This window comes from Pogoniulus pusillus, chromosome 22 (genome assembly GCF_015220805.1).
Source record: "Pogoniulus pusillus isolate bPogPus1 chromosome 22, bPogPus1.pri, whole genome shotgun sequence".
Lineage (NCBI taxonomy): Eukaryota > Metazoa > Chordata > Aves > Piciformes > Lybiidae > Pogoniulus > Pogoniulus pusillus.
The window spans coordinates 15,099,024-15,123,900 of record NC_087285.1 but is presented as its reverse complement, the minus strand read 5'-3'; the positions used below and the strand labels follow the sequence as shown (position 1 = coordinate 15,123,900).

The 24,877-nt window shown below is 43.4% G+C and overlaps 1 protein-coding gene and 1 pseudogene across 5 annotated transcripts in view; both read right to left on the bottom strand.

Annotated features, from left to right (window-relative positions):
• The window catches only part of SFXN1 (sideroflexin 1), a 37,534-nt gene that overhangs the window by 7,270 nt on the left and 5,387 nt on the right, over positions 1 to 24,877 (bottom strand). The window contains exons 1-7 of one of the 5 annotated variants that reach the window (XR_010306429.1): positions 14,787 to 14,929; positions 4,956 to 5,130; positions 4,209 to 4,379; positions 2,617 to 2,715; positions 2,056 to 2,131; positions 698 to 783; positions 246 to 373 (exon numbers count right to left, since the gene is read on the bottom strand). Coding sequence is in view for 4 of the 5 variants with exons in the window: in XM_064161852.1 (XP_064017922.1) it covers positions 246 to 373; positions 698 to 783; positions 2,056 to 2,131; positions 2,617 to 2,715; positions 4,209 to 4,379; positions 4,956 to 5,119 (724 nt within the window). In the remaining variant the exon portion in view is untranslated. Of the gene's footprint in view, positions 1 to 245; positions 374 to 697; positions 784 to 2,055; positions 2,132 to 2,616; positions 2,716 to 4,208; positions 4,380 to 4,955; positions 5,131 to 14,786; positions 14,931 to 20,162; positions 20,183 to 24,877 lie in introns of those variants that run through there. The other 4 variants (XM_064161852.1, XM_064161853.1, XM_064161850.1 and 1 more) reach the window with 4 other exon arrangements.
• LOC135185509 (U2 spliceosomal RNA) lies at positions 1,373 to 1,536 on the bottom strand (annotated as a pseudogene).

The window sequence follows — 24,877 nt, the reverse complement described above, 5'->3', positions numbered from 1 at the left end:
AACGATTCCACACAAGCAGAATTTGCTACTATTCTTTTTCTATCTGTACCTTTCCTGGAAAAGCATCCCAGGAGCTTTTCAGCTGCAGCTCAGCATAACACGCTGTGAATGCCTCCACAGTAAGAAACAAACATTTCTCTGAGGAACTCAACAGCAATGTAAATACTGCCTGCATAATTGTTAAGATGATTTGGCCTCTGAGAAGCTGATAACAAGGAGCTGCACATGACTGCAATTATTCTTACCCATGCCAGGAGAAGCCATAAGAATCCTTGATATAACCACCTGGGTAATTGCCTGCTCGGCTGCTTTTGTTGATTCACCCAATCTGTTTCCATTTTCATCCGTGACTGGAATTCCAAACTTGAGTTCCCTGTTGAATAAGGAGTAAAAATAAAGCAGTTACTGACATGCATTTATTAACTTTTTTTTGTGTGTGTGTGTGTGAAGTGATAGTTTTGAAGGACCAGTACTTGGTTTCTGAGATCTAAGGCTGAAGAATTCTATGGGTAGCTTCTGAAGAGAATGCTCTATTTTATACCTGTCCAATCAATCAACCAAAGCAAGATCATGGATGGGGTTTTTGCAAGCCTCTGAAACAAGTTAAGATAACATTATGTGCTTTATTTAGTAGCTTGCTGATCTAAAAACTCAGTAACACCCTTCCCAAATGAGTGATCTTTACTCTTTTTCCTACCTTTGTCTCATTAGAGGAATATTAATGCAATTAGCAGCAGCAACAGCAGCAAAAGGAACAAACCGTCCTATAAGAGGTGAAACATGCTGTAAAACAGAGCAAAAAATAAAAGTAAAGAAAAGAAAAACAATTACATAACAATTTCCCCTCCCAAAGGTAAGAAGAAAATGCTTCCTGGGCTAGTGATAGATCAGACCTATTTCATTTAAATTAAAATTATCATAGACTCATAGAATCAGGCAGGGTTGGAAGGGACCACAAGGGTCACCTAGTTCCAAACCCCCTGCCATGGGCAGGGACACCCTACCCTAGATCAGGCTGCCCAGAGCCTCAGCCAGCCTGGCCTTAAAAACCTCCAGGCATGGGGCCTCAACCACCTCCCTGGGCAACCCACTCCAGGCTCTCACCACTCTCACGATGAACAACTTCCTCCTCATCTCCTACTCACCTCCAGCTTTACTCCATTCCCTAGTCCTGTCACAGCCTGATAGCCCAAAAAGTCCCTCCACGGCTTTTTTTGTAGGCCTCCTTCAGATACTGAATGGCCACAATAAGGCCATCTCAGAGCCTCCTCTTATCCAGACTGAACAGCCCAAACTCTTTCAGCCTGTTCTCAAAGGAGAGCTGCTGCAGCCCTCTGAGCATTCTTGTGGCCCTTCTCTGGACACGCTTCAGCATCTCCACATCCCTCTTGTAATAGGGGTTCCAGAAGTGGATGTAATAAAAGAATAAAAAATATATGCCCAAAATATAAAGTCTTCTAATCGAGGCTGTATCAGATATTAAACTGATAAAAACAGATGCTACACTTGATCTTAGCCAGAAGGCTAAGAAGCAGCCCCACTGCTGGTGCCTTTTGTAAAGGACTTTTTTAATCTAGTGCTCTGCACTTTAAAGAATTTGAGTTTTCTGCACCTCCTTGCAAGCTCTAGCCAGTCTAGAGCAGGCATCCATGTTTGCAGAAGTGATGCTGCACCTTAAAAACACACTTCTGCAGCTTATTGGATAATGACTCCACATTGCTGTAATTATGTATCTGCTCCAAATAACTTTCAAATCTTATTTGATACTTTTACATGTTAAAAAAACCCTGAAATCCAGGCACCTGACCAGTCACCGTTTGTATTAACAAAGCACACAACTATTTGATGTGCATGTAAGGAGGATAGGCTGCCTGAAATACACTTAAAAACATCAACGTGGGGCAAAAAAATAAGGTTGAGACCTAAAGAAGGGAGCTGCCAAAGGCCATTACAGCTGCACAATGTGACACAGATACACTGGAGGAGAAATGAGCCATTAGCATCTCACAGAACACCAATATCTAGTTAAGAGTGGGAAAAAATAATCAGCAATACCTTTGTCAGTGCATTAAGTCCTAAAGCTGTTGCGACAGCACCCGTGGTAGCAGAAACATAGGCTGTTCCCAGCTGGCTAAAACAAAGATAGAGATGTTTGCACATGGACAACAACTACACTTATGCCACTTTCAAAAATAATTACATTTTACACCTGTGGTTATGCCCCTCCCCAAGTTAAGAAGAAGACCTTTCTGTGATACCACAATAAGTTGTGGATAAAAGAATGAGATGACATGCTTTAAAGACTTTTCTTTCACTAGCAGTAAACTGATGAGGCACTTTCAAATGGTTGACTGAGCAATGCAGCACAGGCTGCTATTAAATTCTACAGTGCTAAGTGCTTATGATCAACATGTTGAGGTTTAGCTTATCTTTAATGGCAGAAGCAGAGTTTTTGCCACCATCATTCTCAGAATTCTCATCTGCACCTATCAAATTAACAACAAGCATTGGCAAAAAAATCCCTCTATTACTCAACCTTTACAGCCTAATCATGCTCCAGTACATCAGAGAGCAACTCATAAACACATCAGAAGTAATGTGGTCCAAGTGTCTGACCTGACAGTGATTGGGGCATCACCACTCCTGTTTGTGTAATTCACTATGGCATTGAAGGACTGGTTAATCCACTGCCAGAAAACCACAGCTGGTGTCGTTCTTGGAAAGAGAAATGATGATTATTATTGTTATTCTTACTACCACAGCTGAATTAACAGCACAGAAATATTATGGCAAATCAAGGAAAATCAGCGTGAGCAGTAATAATGCAAAGGTTCTTGCTTATTGTCACAAAACAATACAGGCAGTGAGATACTGTCTTGATAACAGAAGTAGTACTACTGAGGACAGAATTTAAAAGCATTGCAATTAGATAGCAAGGTGTGAATGAAAGGGGAAGATAAAGTTCAGGGGATTTAGAAGGGTATTCTTATTCCCTCTGGCTTCCAGTATCTGAATGAGACGCTAAATTAACAGTGATAAACTAGGTCCATTTTTTTCCACCACTGCTGTTGTTCTTCCTTCTCTCCTTCTGTGCATGTGCAAGTTTTTTCCTGACTCATCATCTCCCATCTCCTTGCTACTGGTGTGTAGACGATGTTGGGGCTGCTATAAAAATGTAGCTGTGACTCACGTTGTCTTACTGCACACCTAAGAACCCTCATAAGGTATAAGGACAAATTCACTTCTAGTGGGCAGCAATAACCAGGGCAGTGTGATGTGATGTGCAGTAAGATAGAGACTACACTGCATCATTTGAGGATTCTACACTACCCTATTTGCACTACTTTGGGTCCAAAGAAACCAATATATTTTGGGCTAATAAATCACTTAGTTTTGAATCTGAGCGGCCATCAATAAGGCAAAGAAAATGTATACAGCCACTGTAGAATATACATAGAAGAGTAAGTAGTGAACAGGAACATGGCTTGTGAATGGGCAGCTGTACAGAGGGTTTTAATCATATTCTCAGTTGCGTTTTAAAACACACACATATATATATGCACTATCCAAAACAGCTGGGCCTTTTTGGAGGACTCCAGAGTCTGTAAAACTTCATCATCAAAACCGCTGTTGTCATTTCCTCTGACCCTCTCACCAGTTCTTGCTTACAAATCATTGTGGCATAAAAAATATTTCTAGACATGAAGTCTACCAACAGATGATTCTGGGTTTTTCTGCAGATTTTACTGCATTGGTGATTCAAGAACTACTGAGGAAATGGAAGGATCAAACAGGATCTGGAGAAATTCAATGACTGATGGACCAAAGCATATTGGGTACTCACTTGGTGGACAGAAAATCCTACATGCCAGATCTCTAAGGTTACAAATTCCCAGGTATCTTCTCCTCTTTGCCCTCCACACAACTCTCCTACATCGAGGCATTTTGGAAGGTTCAGCATTCCCAATTTGAGGGAAAGTGGATTGGTGCAGGAGAGGGCTTAAGGGCTTATCTCACAACTACTTCTAGAGGAAATCAGTAATTGGTGTGAGGGAATGCAGGGGGAGAATAGAACAGGAAGCAAAATTTACATTTAAAAATACACATTACAAATCTTCCAAAGTGTTCTTTTGACAGTAAGACTGATTTTCACTTAGCTAATTTGTAAGCAAACGGGTTTTTTTATGTGCTATAGTACCATCACTTACCTATAAAAGGTCATCATACAACCTGTGATAGTCATGTTCATGGGTACCTGAGCTGACATTCGGCCAATCAAGACCATCTTTTCACCAGTGTCAGGGTGGAAGGCTGAATCATAGATGTATTTTGCTTTCCACAAGTCATCTGCTGTCAAGCCAGGTGGCACGATACCTTGTCTTGGAAAAAAATGAAAACCAAAACAAAACAAGAGCAAAAAGCACAACTGTTATAAAATGCTGCAACCTCCAGTGACAAATGAGGCACCAGAGGGTTTTGCAATGCTCATACTAAGTTCCTCTAGCCTCAGAGTTGGCTTATAGATCTTCATCTTTTAGATGGGCTGGTGAAGTAAAAGGATCAAAACTCTCAGCAGTGGTTATGTTGGTTGAGTCAGCATATCAAGCACCAAATTTCTGTTTACTCAAACCTGTAGTGGACTTCAGAGTTAAAATTTACTTTGTGAGTAAACAATGTAACACGTAAGAGGAAGTTTTAAGTTCTGTTATCATATTAAGTCCTTCAGAATTAGGCACTTCTGTATTTCAGAACACCTAATAAGGGTTCTCTGATGATATAATGTCCCTATTCATCAGTGAATTAGTTTAAAATAACCCAACTGTTTCAAGCTCTGAAATAAGAAGAGTGAGCAGTGAAGTGAATGCAGCGCTTTAAATATTTCCCTTGACATATATAACCATGTACCATTGATGCAGACTTTTTTGGGCCCCCAGTAGATGTAACCAATGTCATACCTGTAATCATGCACAATTTTTCTTGCATTTTCTAGCTGGGCATCAGATAACAAAATATTCCTGGGGTCTGTTACAGTAAAGAAGTGATTGGCTCGTCCAACAAAAGTGCTTTGATCCCATCGGGGCTCCTTGATATTAATATTTAATGGTATATCTGATGACATCTTCAAAAGTTCTGTGAAGAAAAATATGAATATTTGCAAATCAGAATTTCACTTATTTGATAATGTATCTATAAACTGCAAGATTAGAAGTGGTTATGCTTAGAGTGAAAAAAACCAATAGAGAACGAGTACCAAACAACTTGTGGAAGTGAGGTTTAAAGAGTAGTCTGTATATCCAGAAGGGGAATGATAATCATAGAATCAGAATCAACCAGGTTGGAAGAAACCTCCAAGATCATCCAGGCCAACCTATCACCAATCCCTAGCCCATCAATTAGACCATGGCACTAAGAGCCTCATCCAGTCTTTCTTTGAACACACAATGGGTTTTAATGATGTTGGTATTGACTGAAATAAAAAGCTAGAGCTGCCTACAGAAATGTTTCTCCAAGACATTTATATATCACATCTTTGTAAGGGTATGAGTATCTGATTATGAAGTAGGGGTCCATCATACCTATGCGCAAATATCCAAGGATGATGCACAAACATCCAAAGAAGCAAAGAATATACAGGAATTTATTAATAAACAGCTGTCCTAATTAACAGCACACTAATCAGAAGTAGGCTTTATTTCAATGATGAACCAGTGTCTGCTGAAAATGTTGTCCTGGGAGGAAGAAGAAATGAGGTGTTTAAGGCCAGGCTGGACGAGGCTCTGGCCAGCCTGATCGAGGGTAGGGTGTCCCTGCCCATGGCAGAGGGCTTGGAACTAGATGATCCTTGTGGTCCCTTCCAACCCTGACTGATTCTATGATTCTAAGTATTTCAGGTGATGCCTGAAGAGCTGCTATAAAGTGCAGTGACAGAGAAAATAGTTAATAAAGTCTGGTTAACTCCTCTGGCATAGCAAAACAAAACAAAAATTAGGAACACAAACCCAAGAATTGTTTTTTAATAAATGTTGTTTCTCTTAAGCCATGTTTTAACAAAGCAAAGATTATATAATGTAGCAGTTTGAAACATTATGAGCATATGACCAGATCTCCTAATGATACTTCAAAGATGGTTAAAGAGCCACAATGAAGAGCACTGAACTAACATAGCTGTGCACTTAATGGGGCCTAAAGCTCAGAAAAAGAGAAATTACTTCAGGATGACTAAGTTTACTTCAACATCTCATGAAAGGATAGTCCCTGCATAGCACAAACTGTACAAACTTCAACTCCAAATGAGAAATTTCTGACACATAATTGTGCTAGTTTGAAGCTAGCTGGGATATTTTGGTGAGAAGAGTTAGGTTATAGGCTATGAAGAGGAAACAATGGTGATGTCTACTGCACTCATAGGCTTGCTGAGATGTATAAAAAGAAGAACATAAACACAGCTGTAGATACTGTAAATATCTGCTTGTATATTGTGCTAAACTGTAAATATAAAGCTTCACTTACTTAATTTCCAGCCACTGAGTCTAAGATAAGAGAGTTGCTCTTTGGATCTGGCTGCCTGCACTTCTCTCCCTAACCTGCTGTCTGTGTGACTAATCTGTCTGCTTCCTAACCCCCTTGGCTGTTACTCCAAACTCACCTTGTACAGAAGACAGGTTCTGAGAAAAAAGTCAGGGATGGAATGAAGGTGGAAGGGTGGTTGGGGGTCCCTCCTGGGGACTCTGGTTTCTGGGAGGGCTGTTGTGTTTCTATATTACTTTTTTTACCTTGTATATGTCTGCCTATAGCTGTAGATACTGTAAATATCTGCTTGTATATTGTGCTAAACTGTAAATATAAAGCTTCACTTACTTAATTTCCAGCCACTGAGTCTAGTCTGGGTGATTTTCTTAAGGGTGTGTGTGGGTGACACCCAAGCCATCACAATATTCAATAGGCAGTTAAAAAAAAATATCCCCCCAACCTCCAAATATTGCCAGGAATTCAAATGGCTGAAGTAAACCATATCTGTAAAAACACAAATGATATCACACTGCATTTTATCTGCTTCCATAAGAAAAACATCATCATTATGAGGACAGCCAATACATATGGCCTTGTTTTACCTGTCAAGGAAGGGATCCACTACTGCTTAAAATTGATGCCAAATAAGTGTTTCAGTGATTAAAAAGAACATTTTAAATTAATATTATTAGATTTGACCTACTTAACACAGTTTCTTGCTCTTTTGCTATGTCATTTTTCCCCAGTGGCCTTCAGTTTTTGTTTGGTACAAGAGACTTCAGGAAAACTGTATTGTTCCAAAGGCCTGATCATTTATTCAATATGCAGTCATTAAGTGAAATAAGTAAGTATAAAGCAAGCATACGAAGAGCACCAGCACTGCTCCTCCAGCTTACAGTAAATATAGTTATAAATTAAGAACCCTCACACCTCAAAATTTCATCCTAAAGCTTCCCAGGATACTAAAAGGCTAATAAATGTGGTATAGTAGGGGAAACTAATCTCTTCCTTCTTCTTCCACTCCCATTTCCCTGACTGTTAAGTCCATTACTCTACAGCAGCATTTATTGGACTGGATGATCTTGGAGGTCTCTTCCAACCTGGTTGATTCTATGATTCTATTAAGGTCTTTACTACATGCTGAGACAAGAATTCTTTACAGTGGAACAATAAATAAGGAGCTGTAGCAATATATAATTTACAAAGCTACCCTGGAAGCAAGACATTTGTATCAGAATTAGAAATAACTGATATTAGATCAGTAAAATCTAACGCTGCTTCTCTTCACAGTTTACTCCAAAGACATTCAGAGCTTTTCATCCTTCTCTCCCAACACAAGGAAAAGAAACAGACAAATAACATAACTTGGCTGAAGACCACAGGTCAAGTCACAAGTAACAGCAGAACCTAGACCTCCTGACTTGTGCTCTAAGTACTGCTGATACAGCAAGGCAAAAGTTATTATTTCACAGGAGTAATGATGTGAGAGGGAAAGAATTCATCTCTACCTTATTCTAGCCTTTCTATGTTTCTGTTTGTTCTAAGTATTTCCACAGTTATGCAACAGTTTAAAAACACCACAGTGAATCAGGAGGATTACTTCCACGTGCTACGTTTTTCTCATCAGCCATGCCACAGAATGAATACAGATTGTGGAAGTGAAAAAAGACACAGGACAGGTTTGCAGAAGAGAATTCTCACGCAGAAATTCTGAAGAGGAAATGCTCCTTAGGTCCTATACCATCAAAGATAACCTAGCTGTGAACAGTGATACATTGTGGAAAAACAACCCAAACAGACATCTTCTGGTCTAAAATGGTAACTGCTGTTTTGCAAAGTAGTATTCTATGAGGGCAGGGTGATCTCATTTACAAAAAAATTCTTTTCCACTAAACTCATAAAAATACCTGTACCCTAGGGCTGGTAAGCTCTACTATGAATATTATGTGTAGGAAAGTCCAAGTTTAAATATTTTAATAATTAGATTATCAGCTTCATTAAGAAAGATTAAAAACTGCTTAAGATAGCTTATCTTAATCTGTTTAAAGCTGTCTAATGAATGTTTAATATAGCACTCAATAAATAAAAGCTCTTTACTTCCTTTTCATTCTGATTAGGCTATATATTAGTGGGTTGTCTACAAACCTCTATTAACTCACCCCCCCACCTCCAAAAAAAAAAGTCCTTTAGCAATAAGAAAACTAAAGAATGAAGACCAGCCTTCACTGCAGATTATTCATGGTTAAATCCAGGATCAATTCACTCTATTTAATGTACCTTATTCCAGCAAAGGTGGATTCACAGAAAATAGAAGACTTACCACTATCAGGCAATATTTTTATCCACTCCTCATTTGACCTACTCTGCGTCTGCTCTGATGCTCTTTGAACCACATGTAGTGATATAACTTAACTACCCTAGCTGAAAACCAGCGAGTAGAAAGTAAGGAGGCCAGCTCAGCCTCCTGGATTGCTAGGCTAAGCTGGCACAACAGGTCTAAAATAGAATAGAATAGAATCAATAAGGTTGGAAGAGACCTCTAAGATCATCCACTCCAACCTACCACCCAGTCCTGTCCAATCAACTACACCATTGCACTAAGTGCCTCATCCGGTCTCTTCTTGAATACCTTCAGGGATGGTGACTCCACCACATCCCTGGGCAGCCCACTCCAATGCCAATCACTCTCTCTGCCATTTACTTCCTCCTAGCATCCAGCCTAGACCTCCCCTGGCACAACTTGAGGCTGTCTCCCCTTGTTCTGTTGCTGGTTGTCTGGCAGAAGAGACCAACCCCCACCTGGCTACAGCCTCCCTTCAGGGAGTTGTAGACAGCAATGAGCTCACCCCTAAGCCTCCTCTTCTGCAGGCTGCACACCCCCAGCTCTCTCAGCCTCTCCTCACAGGGCTGTGTTCCAGGCCTCTCACCAGCTTCGTTGAATCCTGCACTTGGCCTTGTTAAATCTCATCCCATTGGCCTCTGCCCACACATCCAGCCTGTCAAGGTCTTTCTGCAGGGCTTTTCGACCCTCCAACAGATTGACACCTGCTCCTAGTTTGGTGTCATCTGCAATCTTACTGATGATGTCTAGGAGCACAAAGGTCTGTGCATCCATGCTCCTTCAGCAAGCCTGACCACCTTGGGTTACCATTTTGTTCAAGTTCAGGATCTGCAGATAAGGTAGAAGCCAGATGCAATACCAATCTTGAAGCCTAGCCTTAAATCTGTAGAGAAGACAATCAACAAGAAACATACAAGAGCTAATTTAAAATGTTTCGGCTAGCCAGAGACAAGAGATTGAAAGATAATGGGTACAAGGGAGACTTAATTCAGTGTGAACTGGAAAAAAATCCCAGTCTTTGTGTGCCTGCATAGCAAAAGAGAAAAAAAAAAAAAGGAAAAAGAAAAAAAGATATGATGTCAGGGTGAGTTAAAATGGTCTAAGAACAGGGATAGAGACCAGAGTGGCTGCAATAGATGCTCCTCAAAGACAACACACAACCACTCTCGTTGCCAGCACAAGGTAAAACTGTTTCCACTCCTTTCTCATTGTTCTTACCCATTCTAGCCAGACTAAATGAGCAGAAGCACGTCAGCACATGCTTTGGTCTCTCTTTCTCCTTGTTAATCTACCAAAAAAGAGTTAGTGCTGCTGCAGCGAAAAGCAACTCAGCAGCTCTGCCACTGATAGAGGACCTTTGGCAAGTATGACAACAAATCTCTTGTCTGAAACCACTCCATCTGCTTAGAAAGACAGCGACAGAAAACACTCACTTGAACATTACTAATCTCAATAAAGAATAACATATAGCCTCCAATCCTGCACAGGATGGAGGGGATCAAAACCTTAGGTGACAGCTGTTTAAGTACACAAACATATATTCTTCTACATGATGCAACTGACAGAATTGCACTTCAAACATATACCTAAGAGCAATGCTGTCCAAAATAAGTTTAAAATAAAAAACATGAAGACTGGGGACAGTGCTTTAAAGCAAATTTCACTGCTTGCCTCCACCACCTTCTCTCCAAATCACCCTGCTGCTGCCTCCCCACCCCTCTATCCCATGCTCTCTCAGAGAAAACAAAAACAAAATCTGAAGTGTGTTAAAAACCAACGTTGGCTAAAAACTAAGGTCTTCGAAGAGAAATTCTCAACTCTGTATTTTTAATAACCTTCTACAAAAGCATTTAAAATCAGTAATTATCTGAAAATCTTTTTTGTCTTGTGCTTTTGATCAGAAAGCTACACTGAACAGAGCTGGAAGCCCCAGTACTAACCGCACCCAAATTCCTTGCCCTTTCTGATTAAGTGTAGTCTTCTGCTGGTTCAGGTTCTATTGTTTATTCTAACATTAATTGGCTGGAGGGAAAAAGAGGGCTTAAGAATAAGTAACAGTGGCCTCTTTTAAAAAATAATTACATCAAAATCAGCACAAAGTTTGATCAGCAGCTGTAGTACAAAGGCTACACTTAGATTTGCCACAGAAGCAGCAACAGCAGAAGACTTTTAACCTTGTTTAAAGGTTAACAACAGTTGCAGCAATTCACAAAATGCAGATTCAGGAGTTGTCAAGAGTTCAGTCCTCCACTGCTCCTTATCAAAGTTCATGTTTTAAACATCACATTGATGGTCATTAACCACTTTTTGAACCAAAGAGTAGCAACAGCTATTTAATTTATTTCAGATAGTAACATACTAATGGTGAAAGTCCTCAAGATTTCATCATTTACTTTAAACTTGGATGTCTCACTGAATAATACTGATGGGACACATGATCTGGGAAATTCTGGGCAACTTAAATTCATGCATCAGGGCATCAACGATGAAAACAGCTCTGCTATCTTCCTTGGAACTACTTACACTTTCTTACGTTATTGACACCATGTATTTTAACCCAAATCTTGAAAAAATCCACTCCACAATTAAAACCACTTTTCAGATACATGATAATTTCTGTCAGTATCTAACCTAAATTTGAGAACACAGTGACAGAAAAAGGAGATACATATATATAACTGTGAATACAATTCTCCATGTCTGATCTAAACATATTTTTTTAAAACTAGTTGCTCTTTTGAGCCAAGAAGCATGCCTTCTGCCAAAATGTCCACTCCTTGAGAAATGCAGACCAGCAGTGGGACATTGCTGAAGAGAGTATTTGTGAGAGAAAATCCCCTGGGAAGTACCCCAGAAGGCTTTCCCCAACAGATACAAATGCCTGAATTGTCTTGAGTGAGGATCCTTCAGCAGTCATCCTCAAGAGTGGGTACCTGACAGGCTACTGCTTCATTCTTTATGCAGAATTTTCTGTTGATTTTTCCTTTTATAGGGGCTGCAGTCCAGACTGCACCTTCTGCACCTTCCTCTACACAAATAAACTCTGTTAATGACAGAGACCTTTCACCTCTCTTGGTGTGTTATTTCAGAAAGTCTGCAAAAACTGTGCTGGGAAAGGAAGAAGTCTAAAGAGAAATCTATGTCCAAAAGCAGTGCTGACAAAATTGTGATAATGAACATTGCAACATCTTTCTTGGGGCCCAGTTCCCAAACTGCCACCTGCAACCAATCTTCTGTTACAAAGCATGGGATATGCTGAGTACTACAGCTTGAAAGAGAATTCAAACCATCTGCCTACAGAAGTGAGTAATCTGGCCAACACAAATGCTGCAAGAATGGTGTCACTTGTACAGTGTCCTCTCCAGGACTTAGACCCCTAACTTCAGGTGATGAAAAGGCTCTCAAGTCAGATGATGATTTACAAAAGTCTCTTAGAGGCAACTAAGTGTTCTTTCCCTGAAAAATAAGAGTGAGGCTTTTCCCAGAAGAAATAGTAAAAGTAGAAGTTAACAGCAGTACTTCAGAACCCTAAAGAGTAGGAATAGTTCTAAACTTAGTGCCAGGTTCTTCTGAAAATGTTTCATGTGCAGATTCACTGGGGAAAGAGAAAAAAGGATTTGACACACTTAGGCCTCCAGATCTCCATTCTTTAAAGCAGGTCCCTACCAGCTTGACATCCAGCTGTCGATGTCCTGTTCTGGGAAACGAGGTCGGAAAAACTCGAGGCTGAAACGGTACCTGCTGCTGTAAAACGGCAGGGAGAAGAACAGCTTCTCTTCTTCCTCTGAAATGTTTATAAATCAAAGCTCCCATGGCTGCTTGTTTGGTTTTGCAGGGCTGAGCTATTTTCAAACATTTTCCACCCTGTTTGATGGAGAAACACCTAGGAATCCTGTCTTGTTATTCATTGAATTACATTGGCCTTTTTAAGAGAGCCTTCACCTGAACAAACTCAGATTTTTCTTTCCGTGAGCAGTGCCCACCACAACAGCTGCTATGTTGTCTTAGTAGAAATGACAGGAAATTAACCACCCTCTGATTAGCAAACGATGACCTATTGTACTTTAAAACTGCAACACACTGGCAATCCAAAAGCTGAAAGGCCAATCCATATTTTAATTGCTCTTTCAAAGACAAGAACACAATGAGTTCTCCAGGCATGCCAATCATGGAAGCATAATTAGTTCAAATGAGAAGCACTAATAAGATTTCGATGAGAAGAAAACATTGTGGCACGACAGCAAACGAGCACACATCAGACTTATTAGGGTCATTAACCAAAGGTATCCCTGTTTGCAGCATGTTTGCTACCACAGTTTGAAAGAAGCAGCGCAGCTGATGACTGAGAGAAGTATGATGCAATGTACTTAGACCAAATGTTAACAGAGTCACTTGCCAAATTTTCCTTCTCCAAAGCAGATTCTGCAAATAAATACCTATTTAAACCACAAGGAAAAAAAAAAATCTCTCTCTGCACTATGTTTTTTTTTCTTACTGCAATCATAAAAACTAATTGAATGCTGGAGAAGGAAAATGGCAACACTACAAGGTACTTTTTTTTTTTGCTTATAAATGTACGTCCTGCTTGTCACCTAGCAACAAAAGCAGCAGTCTGTGTTAAATGGGTAGAGCCTGCTGCTGGGGTTCTCTCCTCAAAACAGCAGCCATCTTTGGTGTGTAACTTGACAGAAGATTTCATCATTCTGCATGAAAGCTAACTCCAGGTGTTAGAGGTTACTGCAGCCAGCCAGCTCAGCAGTGTCAGCTTTTGCTTTGCCTCCTCTTCTCCCATCACATGAGGTACACTGCAGACACAGGTCACTTGTTCACGTCACCTCTTCATTAGTCAAAATAAAGCTTCATTGCTAAAGAGGGCTGCTGCAAGCTCTCGCTTCATTTCAGTCCTGACTGCTGCACACTTGTCTCTGTTTCTTAGTTTTTAACCTGCTCCTAAAGCAGTAGCATAACCTGGCTCTATCCAGCCACGTTGATGACCATTTCTGTATTTTTTCACTGGTTCATGTATTCTTTTCTGATAGGACCCACACAGGCGAGTTTTTGACTGCACACTGGTACAATTTGCCAGTCCTCACACACCTCTCCGTGCTCCCAAAATTCATTATAATTACAGTAAGTATAATTAAATGAATAAATAAATTAAAACACATACTCAAAATCCCTGTCTCTGCCTACCAGGTGTATAACCTTCAATTTACTCAGTGTGTTTCACCCCTGGAAAGGATGATCCTACTGCTGGGAGGCAGTTCTCCTGCAGACCTGGGATCTGTGCCACTGCCACGCACCACCCTTTGACACACAGCCCATGGTCAGGGGACAGTTCCTGGTCATGGGGAGAGGGAAGTGGCGAACTGTTACGTGTGCAGGGAGGAGGTGGGAGAGGAGGGTAGCAGCAGCCCTCAGTCAACTGCCTGCCACTGAAAGTGCCCAGCAGCACTCCACAGAAGGGGGGTGACCCGCAGGGACACCTGCTTTCCTCCCACAGGCTGACATACGGGGCTGAGACCTAGCTGGGGAGGGAAGAGGCACGACAAGCTGGTCTGGGTCCCCATGGAGGAGGCAGGAGTCACACGTGGGGCTGGGCCCTGTGGACAGCACAGGGTTGACAAGCAGATCAAGGTCTCTGCAGGGGTAATCGGCGTGGCAGATGAGTTTGGCCGCCTATGGAGAGTGTATGGGGGTGACATGCCGGGCTGGGTCCCTGCGGAGGGGACGAAGGTGACACACAGGGCTGGGTCCCTGCGGAGGCGACAGGGGTGACCCGCGGGGCTGGGCCCCCGCGGAGAGCACCGGTGCGGTACTAAGATGACCCGGCGCTGGCTCGTCCGTCCGCACCCCATCCCGAGGCCCAGACCCACGGGGACATCGGGCCGCAGGGAAGCGGCTGCCCAGTCCCCGTCCCAGCCCTGGTACTCACCACGGCTGCCCGCTCCGCGTTGCCCCTAGCACCGCTGCCCGGAAGAGGCTCGGTCGGCGCCGCGGGCGAGGGGCCGGGGAAGGCGATCGGGCCGCCCCGCTCCGCTTCGCTCCGCCCCGGCGGGGCAGGGCCGGGCAAGGCCGGGCCGAGCAGGCGGGCAGACACGGGGCGGGGTGGTGGCGGGAGCCGCTCGGTGTTCGCCCGCTCCACCTTCGCCGCATTCTGGCGCGAAAGTGCCCGGCTTGATGGAGTGGTCCCCGGCGGCGGGGCTGACGGGGCAGGGCGGGCCCGGCAGCCACGGTGCATTCGCAGGGCGCCCTTGAGGTTGTGGAGGCAGCGCAGGCCCTGAGTTACTGACGGAGTTACCGAAAGGGTCGTGATGCTCTAGCAGGGGACAGACTGATTGCAGCAAAAGAGGTTCCGCCTCAGCATAGGGGGGAACTTCTTTAAGGGTCACAGAGCACTGGAACGGGCTCCCCAGAGAGGTTGTGGAGTCTCCTTCTCTGGAGACTTCCAAGGCCTGTCTGGATGTGTGCCTGTGTAAACTCTGTTAGTGTTGTCCTGCTCTGGCAGGGGGGTTGGACTCGGTGATCTCCCTGGGTCCCTTCCAACCCCTAACCTCCTGGGAGCCTGTGATGGTTAGCCGGCAGCTAGGGCAGTGTCAGGAGCAAGGCAGCCGGCGGCCTACAGCGAGGCTGGCTTTCTGCTGCCTTCTCCGCCTCATCACTCCTGCTTTGATACGGATTGCAGAAAACCAGCGGTGGGGAAATGTTTGTAGCAAATCAGTGAAAGAACTCTTAACAAACCAAATTTGCTCGTAGGCCTTAGTCCTAAAAAAGAGAATTAAAAAAGAGTAAAGCAGTGCATTCCTATGGAAACTGTTCAAGCCGATGAGAACTTTCTCATGTATGGCACCTTAAAAAAGTCAAACATGAATCATAGAATCATAGAATCAACCAGGTTGGAAGAGACCTCCAAGATCATCCAGTCCAACCTATCACCCTGCCCTAACCAATCAACTAGACCATGGCACTAAGTGCCTCATGCAGGCTTTTCTTGAAGACCCCCAGGGACGGTGCCTCCACCACCTCCCTGGGCAGCCCATTCCAATGCCAATCACTCTCTCTGTGAAGAACTTCTTCCTAACATCCAGCCTGTACCTCCCCTGGCACAACTTGAGACTGTGTCCCCTTGTTCTATTGCTGGTTGCCTGGGAGAAGAGGCCACCCCCCACCTGGCTACAATGCCCCTTCAGGTAGTTGTAGACAGTAATAAGATCACCCCTGAGCCTCCTCTTCTCCAGGCTAAACAGGCCCAGCTCCCTCAACCTCTCCTCATAGGATTTGTGCTCCAGGCCCCTCACCAACTTTGTTGCCCTTCTCTGGACATGTTCCAGCACCTCAACATCCTTCTTGAATTGAGGGGCCCAGAACTGGACACAGCACTCAAGGTGTGGCCTTGTCCTTACCAGAAGGCTGTCCTTGTCCTTACCAGAAGGCTGAGAATGAATCTTGGAGCATTTCTTTCCTTTCAGTAATTAAGATCAATTCACATTTTATCTTTACTGCACCCAGTAGCTTCTCTGTTTGAGAATAGGTCTGCAAGTTTCTTTCCTTTCAGTAATTATGATCAGTTCACACTTTACAGCATCCAGTAGCTTCTCTGTTTGAGAACAGGTTTGCAAGCATTTGTGATATAGTAAAAACAGTAGGGATACTCAGTTGCACTTTTTCTATCCTTTTTCCAGCACATGGATGCACAAATGGGATACCTCACAAAGATTTCAAGGATTGTCACATTAATGCTTAAATCTGATAGTGTTACAAGTTAGCAACACAATCTAGGCTGATCCCACAACCGATGCTTAGTCTCCTGGGAATGATGCTTAGTCTGCTGGGAATGATGCTTAGTCTGCTGGGAATGATGCTTAGTCTCCTGGGAATGGGGGGGAAATGTTTTCAGATACAGTTACACCCAGTCCCATTTACTGCCTGCAAACAGTACTGCTTTGCCTCTTTTGTGGAGCAAAACATTATGCCAACACAGAGAGGCTGCTTGCAATCATGGATTATAACCCATCCCAACTCCTCTAAGGCCTGCTAAAGTTCTGTTTGTAACAGTGCTGCTCGTCCCTGAAAGGGTGGCAGCAGTGCAGGCAGAGCAATCCTACACTTGAACACTTCGAATATGGGGCTGGCAAACTCTGACCTCACTGTCACTGCTTGCTGCAGGAGGATGGAAGGGAAATTTGTATTAAAAAGACAGAACTCTCCTCAAGTATTAAATGTTTATGGAGATACACATACTGGTGAGATCTTTGCTATTACAACTCAATTTCTGTGAAAAAAAAACGACCCAGGATTGTTTTTAAAATAAAATAAAATAATTGTGTTGGCTGGGGTTTGTTTTCAGCTTTGAACTACCCTGCTCAGATTATGATTTTTAATGGAAAGTTAAGATTCAACTTCAATTCCTATACAGACACATCAGATCCCAGATGTCCACCTGTTTCCCCTGTGACTCTACAACTTCGGTCATGCAGATGTATACATGACAGTTACATGAGCAAATACAAAGAGCAAAACCTGGCACTGATGCCTTGCACTGCATTTTTCTTGCACGACAAAATGTATTCTTAATTCTTGTGCTGTACCGCTAGTGTCTTTAGCACCTTTAATTGTGTCAGGCAAACTCCAGTCCCCACAACTACTGACAGATCCATCACTCGATACGGATTTGTTCTGCAGAAGCTCTGATTCCTCCCAGAAGGCTCATATGTGCACAATCCGTGTGGTTAATCAGTGTGGCTTGGTCAGTGCCTCGTTTGTAAGCTCAAGTGTGTGTTTTCTTACAGGTTCATGCAGAGCACAGTATCTTGCTGGTTAAATTACAGTGCAAGTGTTAATGGTGCATACAGAAAGCGCGTGGCTAGAGACTATGCCTGGATTTATCAAACAAGCCGTAGAGCTCCTGTTGAAGCATTCCTTTCAGTTGTCTTATTTCCCAAGGAATATATTAGACTCCTGCAAAGCTCCAGATGCACATTGAGGCCTGTGCATTTGTTGAACTAGGGATTAATTTAACCATCTGCTTGTTTCTGCCTGGAAGAATTCCCGGACTATTACAGGGCAAATTCTTCTCTATGGAAAAGGAGGATTTCTGTTCCTCTACAATTACTGCCTCATCTTAGAAATGAGCTTTATTGTATTTGCTTTCCTCAGGCTTTTCTGTATTCATAATATTTACATTGGGCATTAATGGGTTTTAATTTATTTTTTTTTTTTACCATTTCAAATTGGCACTGGGAATCAACTGTGGAGAGTGAAGAGCTGCTGCACATTCCTTTTATTAGCGTAGATGTCCAGTAAGTGGCACTGCAGGATTGGATTTTCCACAACCCTGGATCACAAACTAAACTCGAGGAGAATAACCCTGGATCACAAACTATTCGAGGAGAATAAAGGGAAACGTGGGACGTGTCAAGGCATTTCTGCTTCATGAAAAGAGTAGTTTTGGAGCAGGTGGGAAATGATGTGTGGTGACAGCTCTGAAGGTACAGTGCAAGGAACTGGAGTGTATTCAGCTGCTGGCTCTGGAAGCTGGTGTTAGAAACTGGCCTTGGCACCAAGCTGGCTGTTATCAGGGGTTTGCCAGAAGAAACCTGCGACATTTCTGGGAACTATTCATTAGCACTTGGTGGGAGGTGCGTGTGAAGGCTTTGTACTGGGTTTTGCTATGAGGAACAGAGTACTGGGTGAGGGGAAACGTGTACACACAGTGTTTCCCATGGTGTACTGGCTTACTGTATGTTGATTCTGTGTAGAACATCCAAACCCCAAACTGGAAGGGTCTGTAAATGAGCTAGGGATCTCTGTGAGTCTGTGTCAGCATACCAAAAGCTACCACCCTGTTTACCCAGTCTGATAATGAATAAACTATTATCTGGGGAAACTGGGTCCAGCAGACAAGAAACACTACACTTTTTGGCAATATAAATTATGATGAGATACTTATATAAAATGATAGAGGATTAGTTACAAAATCAGCTAAAGGTTTTGGTGCCACCTGCAAGACTTGAACCCAATTTTAGATTACTCATGCTATATTGTGCCAGGCTCAGCTGATGCATATCCAGTTTTCCTCTTTATCTAGATGCATTTTGGTATCAGATAAGACTGGAAGAGAATGAATGTGAAAAGCCAACCTGCATTTAGAAACAAAGTAAAGCTACATTTAAAGGGATAAAACAGGCTCCAGGCTTTCAAGGGGATTACAAAGCCATTTCCTCTATGATGTGGCTATTTTATAAATGTCTCTTGTCAGATTGTTCATGCCCTGAAGCATCTGTGCCAGCTGCTGTTGGCAACCAGACATATGACTAGGCAGGGTGATCTGGGATGTCAATATGCAGCAGTGGATGTAGTAGGGGGGCAAGAGGAGGCACAGCATCATCCCATGGGGCACAGGGAAGAGCCAGGGGATCTTACACATTTTTTCATCATCTTCTAGAAACTAGATATCACTAACTCCTGATCTCCTGAGTCTTTTCAATGGCTTTTGATCATAGCCTTAAAAAATATGCACTCTCAGATGCTTATGCCTGCAGCCATAAAGGCTGGCACTGGACAGCACGTATGAGGGGAAGACGATACACATGAGTGTGCCACCACAGCATGGGAAGACATGCAGCAGCACAAGCAAACAGGTGAGAACAAGGTGTGACAGCACAGCATACGACAAAACAAGTGTGCTAGTTTGAAGCAAGCTAGAATGTTTTGGCAACAGAACTAGATAACGGGCAGTGAAATGAAAAACAATTGTGTCTACTTCTCTCACAGTCACGCTGAGAACTCTGGGAAGAAGAAGAAAACATTCTCCATTTTGTCTCTCACTCTTGCTTTTGCCTTAGACCGAGACACATCTCATTAACCCTGCTCCTACTAACCTTGCTCCCTAACCTCTTGGCTGCACCTCTTTTCTTCCTGAGAACTGGGGTAAGGTTGAGAGGGCCGGGGGGAGGTGTTGGGGTGGTTTGAGAGCCCCTCCTGGGGACTCAGGTTTCTGGGAGGGGAGTTGTGCTTTTGTATTGTTTATCCTTTGTATATTTCTGTATATAATTGTATATAACTGTATATATTGTGAATAGCTGCTTGTAAATTCTGCTAGCTGTAAATAAATTGCTTCATCTATATTCCCAGGGTCCGTCTGAGTTGGCTGGGGCGAATGCAAAGTGTGGGAGGGGCGGGGTAACCCCCAAACCATCACAACAAGGCACCACAAGATGACTTGGAACAGCATACAGTGTACCACAAGATGAAATAGCATGCAACAGCACAAACAGCATGGAACTGCCACACCGGAGCATGATAAACACACCTGGGAAGCTGATAGAAATGTCTAGAGAGCAGCGAGAGATTTGTAGCAGCAGAGAATTCCTAGAAAAGTATGGAAAATGTTTAGAAAATGATGTGGAACTCCAAGAAAGACACGGAAAGCTCCTGGAAAATTGTGGGGAATTCCTAGAAATCAGAATAGAATTCCTAGAAAGCTGTGAGGGAACTCCAAGAAAGCAAAATATGAATTTTGAGAAAGCTGGCTACAAACTCCTAGAAAGCTGTAGGGAATTTTGTATGAGGTAAGGAGGAATTGCTATAAGGCAAGAGTGGAATGTTGGGAAAAAATGTACAGTTCCAAGAAAGATGTGGGAAGCTTCTAAAGGACAGAAGGGAATACCTGGAAAGTAGAAGAGAGTTCCTATAAATAGTATACAATTACTAGAAACCATCAGGGAGATGTCTAGAAGGGCATCAGACACTTACTGAAAGCAGTTGGACATTCCTAGAAAGGAAATATAAGTTCCTGGTTAGGTGAAAGAAATACTTGGAAAGCAATGGGCAAGTATCCTCAGAAAAATGATGGAATTTCTGAAAGCTGGAGTGTCTCCTCCCAGAGATCACTAGGAAAATCCTAGAAAGGCATGTGAGATCCCTAAGAAGATGCAGAAAAATGCAAGAAAGCAATGGAAAAATCCTGGTTGAATTGTATATCCTGCAGTACCTAAAGACCTGGGGGAAGCTCTTAGGAGGTAATGCTGAGAACAGCACAGGAAAAATATCGATTACTGTAAAGTGTGGAGGGAAAAGTGAAACCAGAAAGTAGATAGAATCAGATCCCACGGCCTTTCCTGAAATGTCCCTTGTACCTAGAAGACACCCTGAATTTTAAGCTCTCCTAAATGGAGAGGAGTGCTTTGGTGGGCTGATGAAGACACACTGAATGTCTGTGCTGGTGAAGCTGAGTCTCAGGGTGCACAAAGGCCAGCCCTAGGCAGCTGAGCTTTGTGAGAAAGGTGGGAGGTGGGGAGGCACCAGGATGACTTGTGGGCTTGGAAGGCTCCTGACCTTGAGACAGATTTTGACAAATGGATGATGAACCTCAGGGAACATTTCCAGCCTGGGAAAGTACTGTCAGAGAGTGTCACAGCAACAACTGTTATAAAGCAACACAGGGCAAGGGAAAGTCAAGGGCATGGAGGCAGGCTGCAAAGAAAGAGATGTTTCTTCTGTTGCTCCTGCTTGATGTGATGAAATGGACATGGAGGCTGGAGCAGGAAAACAGATCGAGATGAGGGTGAACTTGGGATTGTGTCATAGTTTGAAGTAGCCCAGTCAGATCACTGAGTTTTTCAAAAGTTCAAATGAAAGTCATGGCAGGAGGAGGGAAGCAGTCCAAAGTTTGGACCTTGGCATGGATTCTTGTTTGGAATGTTATTTCAGTGCTTTATTTAACTTGGTGGAGCATTTCTGACTGCCATCAAGTCCAGACTGTGTGATTTGCTGAGGACTCTCACAACTAACTTCTTGCCTCCAAGAATAATTTGATTTCAATAAATTAATTGCAAACCTGAAGGTGAGACTCTGGGTTGGTACAGCTGCAACATCACAATGGCAGCAGGGCTGTTGGGGGAGCTGCCAAGGGGAAAATGCTTCCTGAGATGGTATCTTTCCAAGACTGTGACATTTGGAGTAGTTTAGTTGTTACTGGACTGCTGGTTGACAAAGACAACAGAAAGGGCTTCTTCAAATATACTGCAGGCAGAACCAGCACTAGAGGCAATATAGGCCCACTGCTGAATGGGATGGGTGCCTTGGTGATAGAGGATGTGGATAAGGCAGAGTTGCTGAATGCCTTCTTTGTCTCAGGAGCCTTATGCTGCAGAGGAAGACAGAAGCTAAGGAGGAAGCTTCCTTGGTTAATGGGGACTGGGTTAGTGAGGACCGGGTTAGGGAACAGTTAAGTAAACTGAATATCCATAAGTCCATGGGTCCTGATGGCATGCACCCACGAGTTCTGAAGGAGCTGGTAGAAGTCATTGCCAGACCACTCTCCATCATCTTTGATAAGTCATGGCAGACAGGAGAGGTGCCTGGGGATTGGAGGAGGGCAAACATCACTCCAACCTTCAAAAAGGGTAAGAAGGATGACCTGGGTAACTGTAGACCAGTCAACCTCACCTCCATCCCCAGAAAGATAAAGGAGCAGCTTATCCTCAATGCTGTGCTTAGCCATATCAAGGTCACTGGGGGCAGTCAGTATAGTTTTACAAAGGGGAAGTCACGTTTGACCAACCTAATAACCTTCTATGAGGATGTAACCAGGTGGATAGATGATGGGAGAACAGTGGATGTGCTTTACCTTGATTTCAGTAAAGCATTTGACTCTGTCTCTCACAGCATTCTCTTAGCTAAACTGAGGAGGTGTGGTCTGGGTGATGGAGTAGTGAAGTGGATTGGGAACTGTTTAAAGGAAAGAAGTCAGAGAGTTTTGTAGTCAGAGAATCTAGCTGGAGGCCTGTAACTAGTGAAGTTCCCCAGGGGTCAGTACTGGGACCAGTATTATTCAGTGTATTCATGAATGACCTGGATGAGGGCATGGAGTGCACTGCCAGCAAGTTTGCTGACGACACCAAGCTGGGTGGAGTGGCTGCCACACTGGAGAGTTGTGCTGCCATTCAGAAAGACTTAGGCTGAGAGTTGGGCAGGGAGAAATTTAATGAAGTTCAACAGGGGCAAGTGTAGAGCTGTGCACCTGGGAAAGAACAATCCAATGGATCGATATAGGCTGGGGATTGACTGCTGGAGAGCAGTGAAGGGAAGAAGGACTTGGGAGTCCTGGTGGATGGAAGGATGGCCATGAGCCAGCAGTGTGCTCTTGTGGCCAGAAGAGCCAATGCCATTTTGAAGTGTATTGTAAGGGTTGTGATTAGTAGGTCAAGGGAGGTTCTCCTTCCCCTCTGCTCTGCCCTGGTGAGGCCTCATCTGAAGTATTGTGTCCAGTTCTGGGCCCCCCAGCTCAAGAAGCACAGGGAGCTGCTTGAGAGAGTCCAGCACAGAGCCACAAAAATGATTAGGGAAGTTGAACATCTTCCTTATGAGGAGAGCCCGAGGGAGCTGGGGCTTGGAGCTTGGAGAGGAGATGACTAAGGGGTGACTTCATTCATGTTTATAAATATGTAAGGGGTGAGTGCCAGGAGGATGGAGCCAGCCTCTTCTCTGTGATGCCCAGTGACAGAACAAGGGGCAGTGGGTGGAAGTTGAGGTGCAGGAGGTTCCACGTGAACCCGAGGAGGAATTTTTTCAGTGTGAGGGTGACAGAGTACTGGAACAGGCTGCCCAGGGAGGTTGTGGAGTCTCCCTCTCTGGAGATATTCAAGAACTGACTGGATGTGTTCCAGTGAGATCTGCTCTGGGTGATCCTGCTCTGGCAGGGGGGCTGGACCAGATGATCTTTTGCAGTCCCTTTGAGCCCCTGATATTCTATGATTCTATGATTCTGTGACCCTGTCTACCACAGCTGGGCTTGATGTGCTCCTGTGTGAGCACCACAGAGGCTGCTGTCCTTGCAGAGAGCCCTGGCTGGGTTTCCCTGGCAGAGCCACCTGCTCCTTTGGCTCGCTGTGGAGTAGAAGCAAAACGTTTCTGTTGGTCTTCACTGCCAGCAAGAAGTGATGCTCTCTGCAGTGTCAGCTTCCATTTTTTTTGGGGGGGTATCAGTTTAATTCTCTTTAGTTCAAGAATTTGTAGCCTGTTGATGGAAGGGCTGTGGGGCCTGACCACAATAGAAATGCAAGAATGTGAACTTAATAACCAACTATAGTGCAAACTATTGCTCACTCTCTGTTAACCTTTTGGGGAAATGGGCTTCTGTACGTACCAAGCACACTTCATTGTCACATGTCCTGCACCAGAAAACCACAAAAATCTGCTGGTAAATTCTCCAGTTCTTCTCCACTCATCAATCAGGGGCTGGGGTGGAATATTGAGAAGGATCCACTTCATACTGGCACACAGCTAAGGAGTAAATCTGTAACACTGGCTTAGGAAGGGAGAGTGCCACCTACCAAGCCATCTGCTGAGAAAATTGTATTATCCACTGTTGCTAGAAATCACTCTTACACTCATCTGTGAAGAGTTTTGCTGCTAATATATATTTTTCTATTATTTTATCCATCCAGTCAGAATTAATTATTTCTCAGACTAATTTCATTCTAATGAATCATTCTGCATCACTGGCTTTATTTAGTTTCTGAGATACTAATTAATATATCAAAGCTGTCTTTAGCATTAGAAGTGCTGTTGGTTTTTTTTTTCCTGTGACTTTTCTCTTGATTCATATATTCAGCTTTTTTGGGGGTCTGAAATGTCCATCCAGTGTGAAGCGAAAGAGAAAATGCAGTACTTAAAAAAGGCTTGTGCAAATAAAGCATAAATTGAAAGGTCTGTATTTTGTGTTGACTGCCTTAGTTGATGTGTTATTTCATACAGCAGGTCCTCTGCCACCAGCTGTGTGGGGTTTTTACACACATGGTTTAGAACGCAAGATTCAGCAGTACCCTGAGCTTCTCTGTTTGTCTGCGAAATGCTCAGAAGTTCAGATACTTTGTATCTTTTGCTTTAGGTTGAGTTCTAAAGAAAGGGTCTTGTTGGTTTGCTGTGCATTTCCTGGCGCTGATCTGCCGAGCCGCAGGGGTGAGGCAGCCAGAGGAAGCTTTTTTCTTTCCTTACAGCTCTCTTCTCAGCTCTAATTTATTC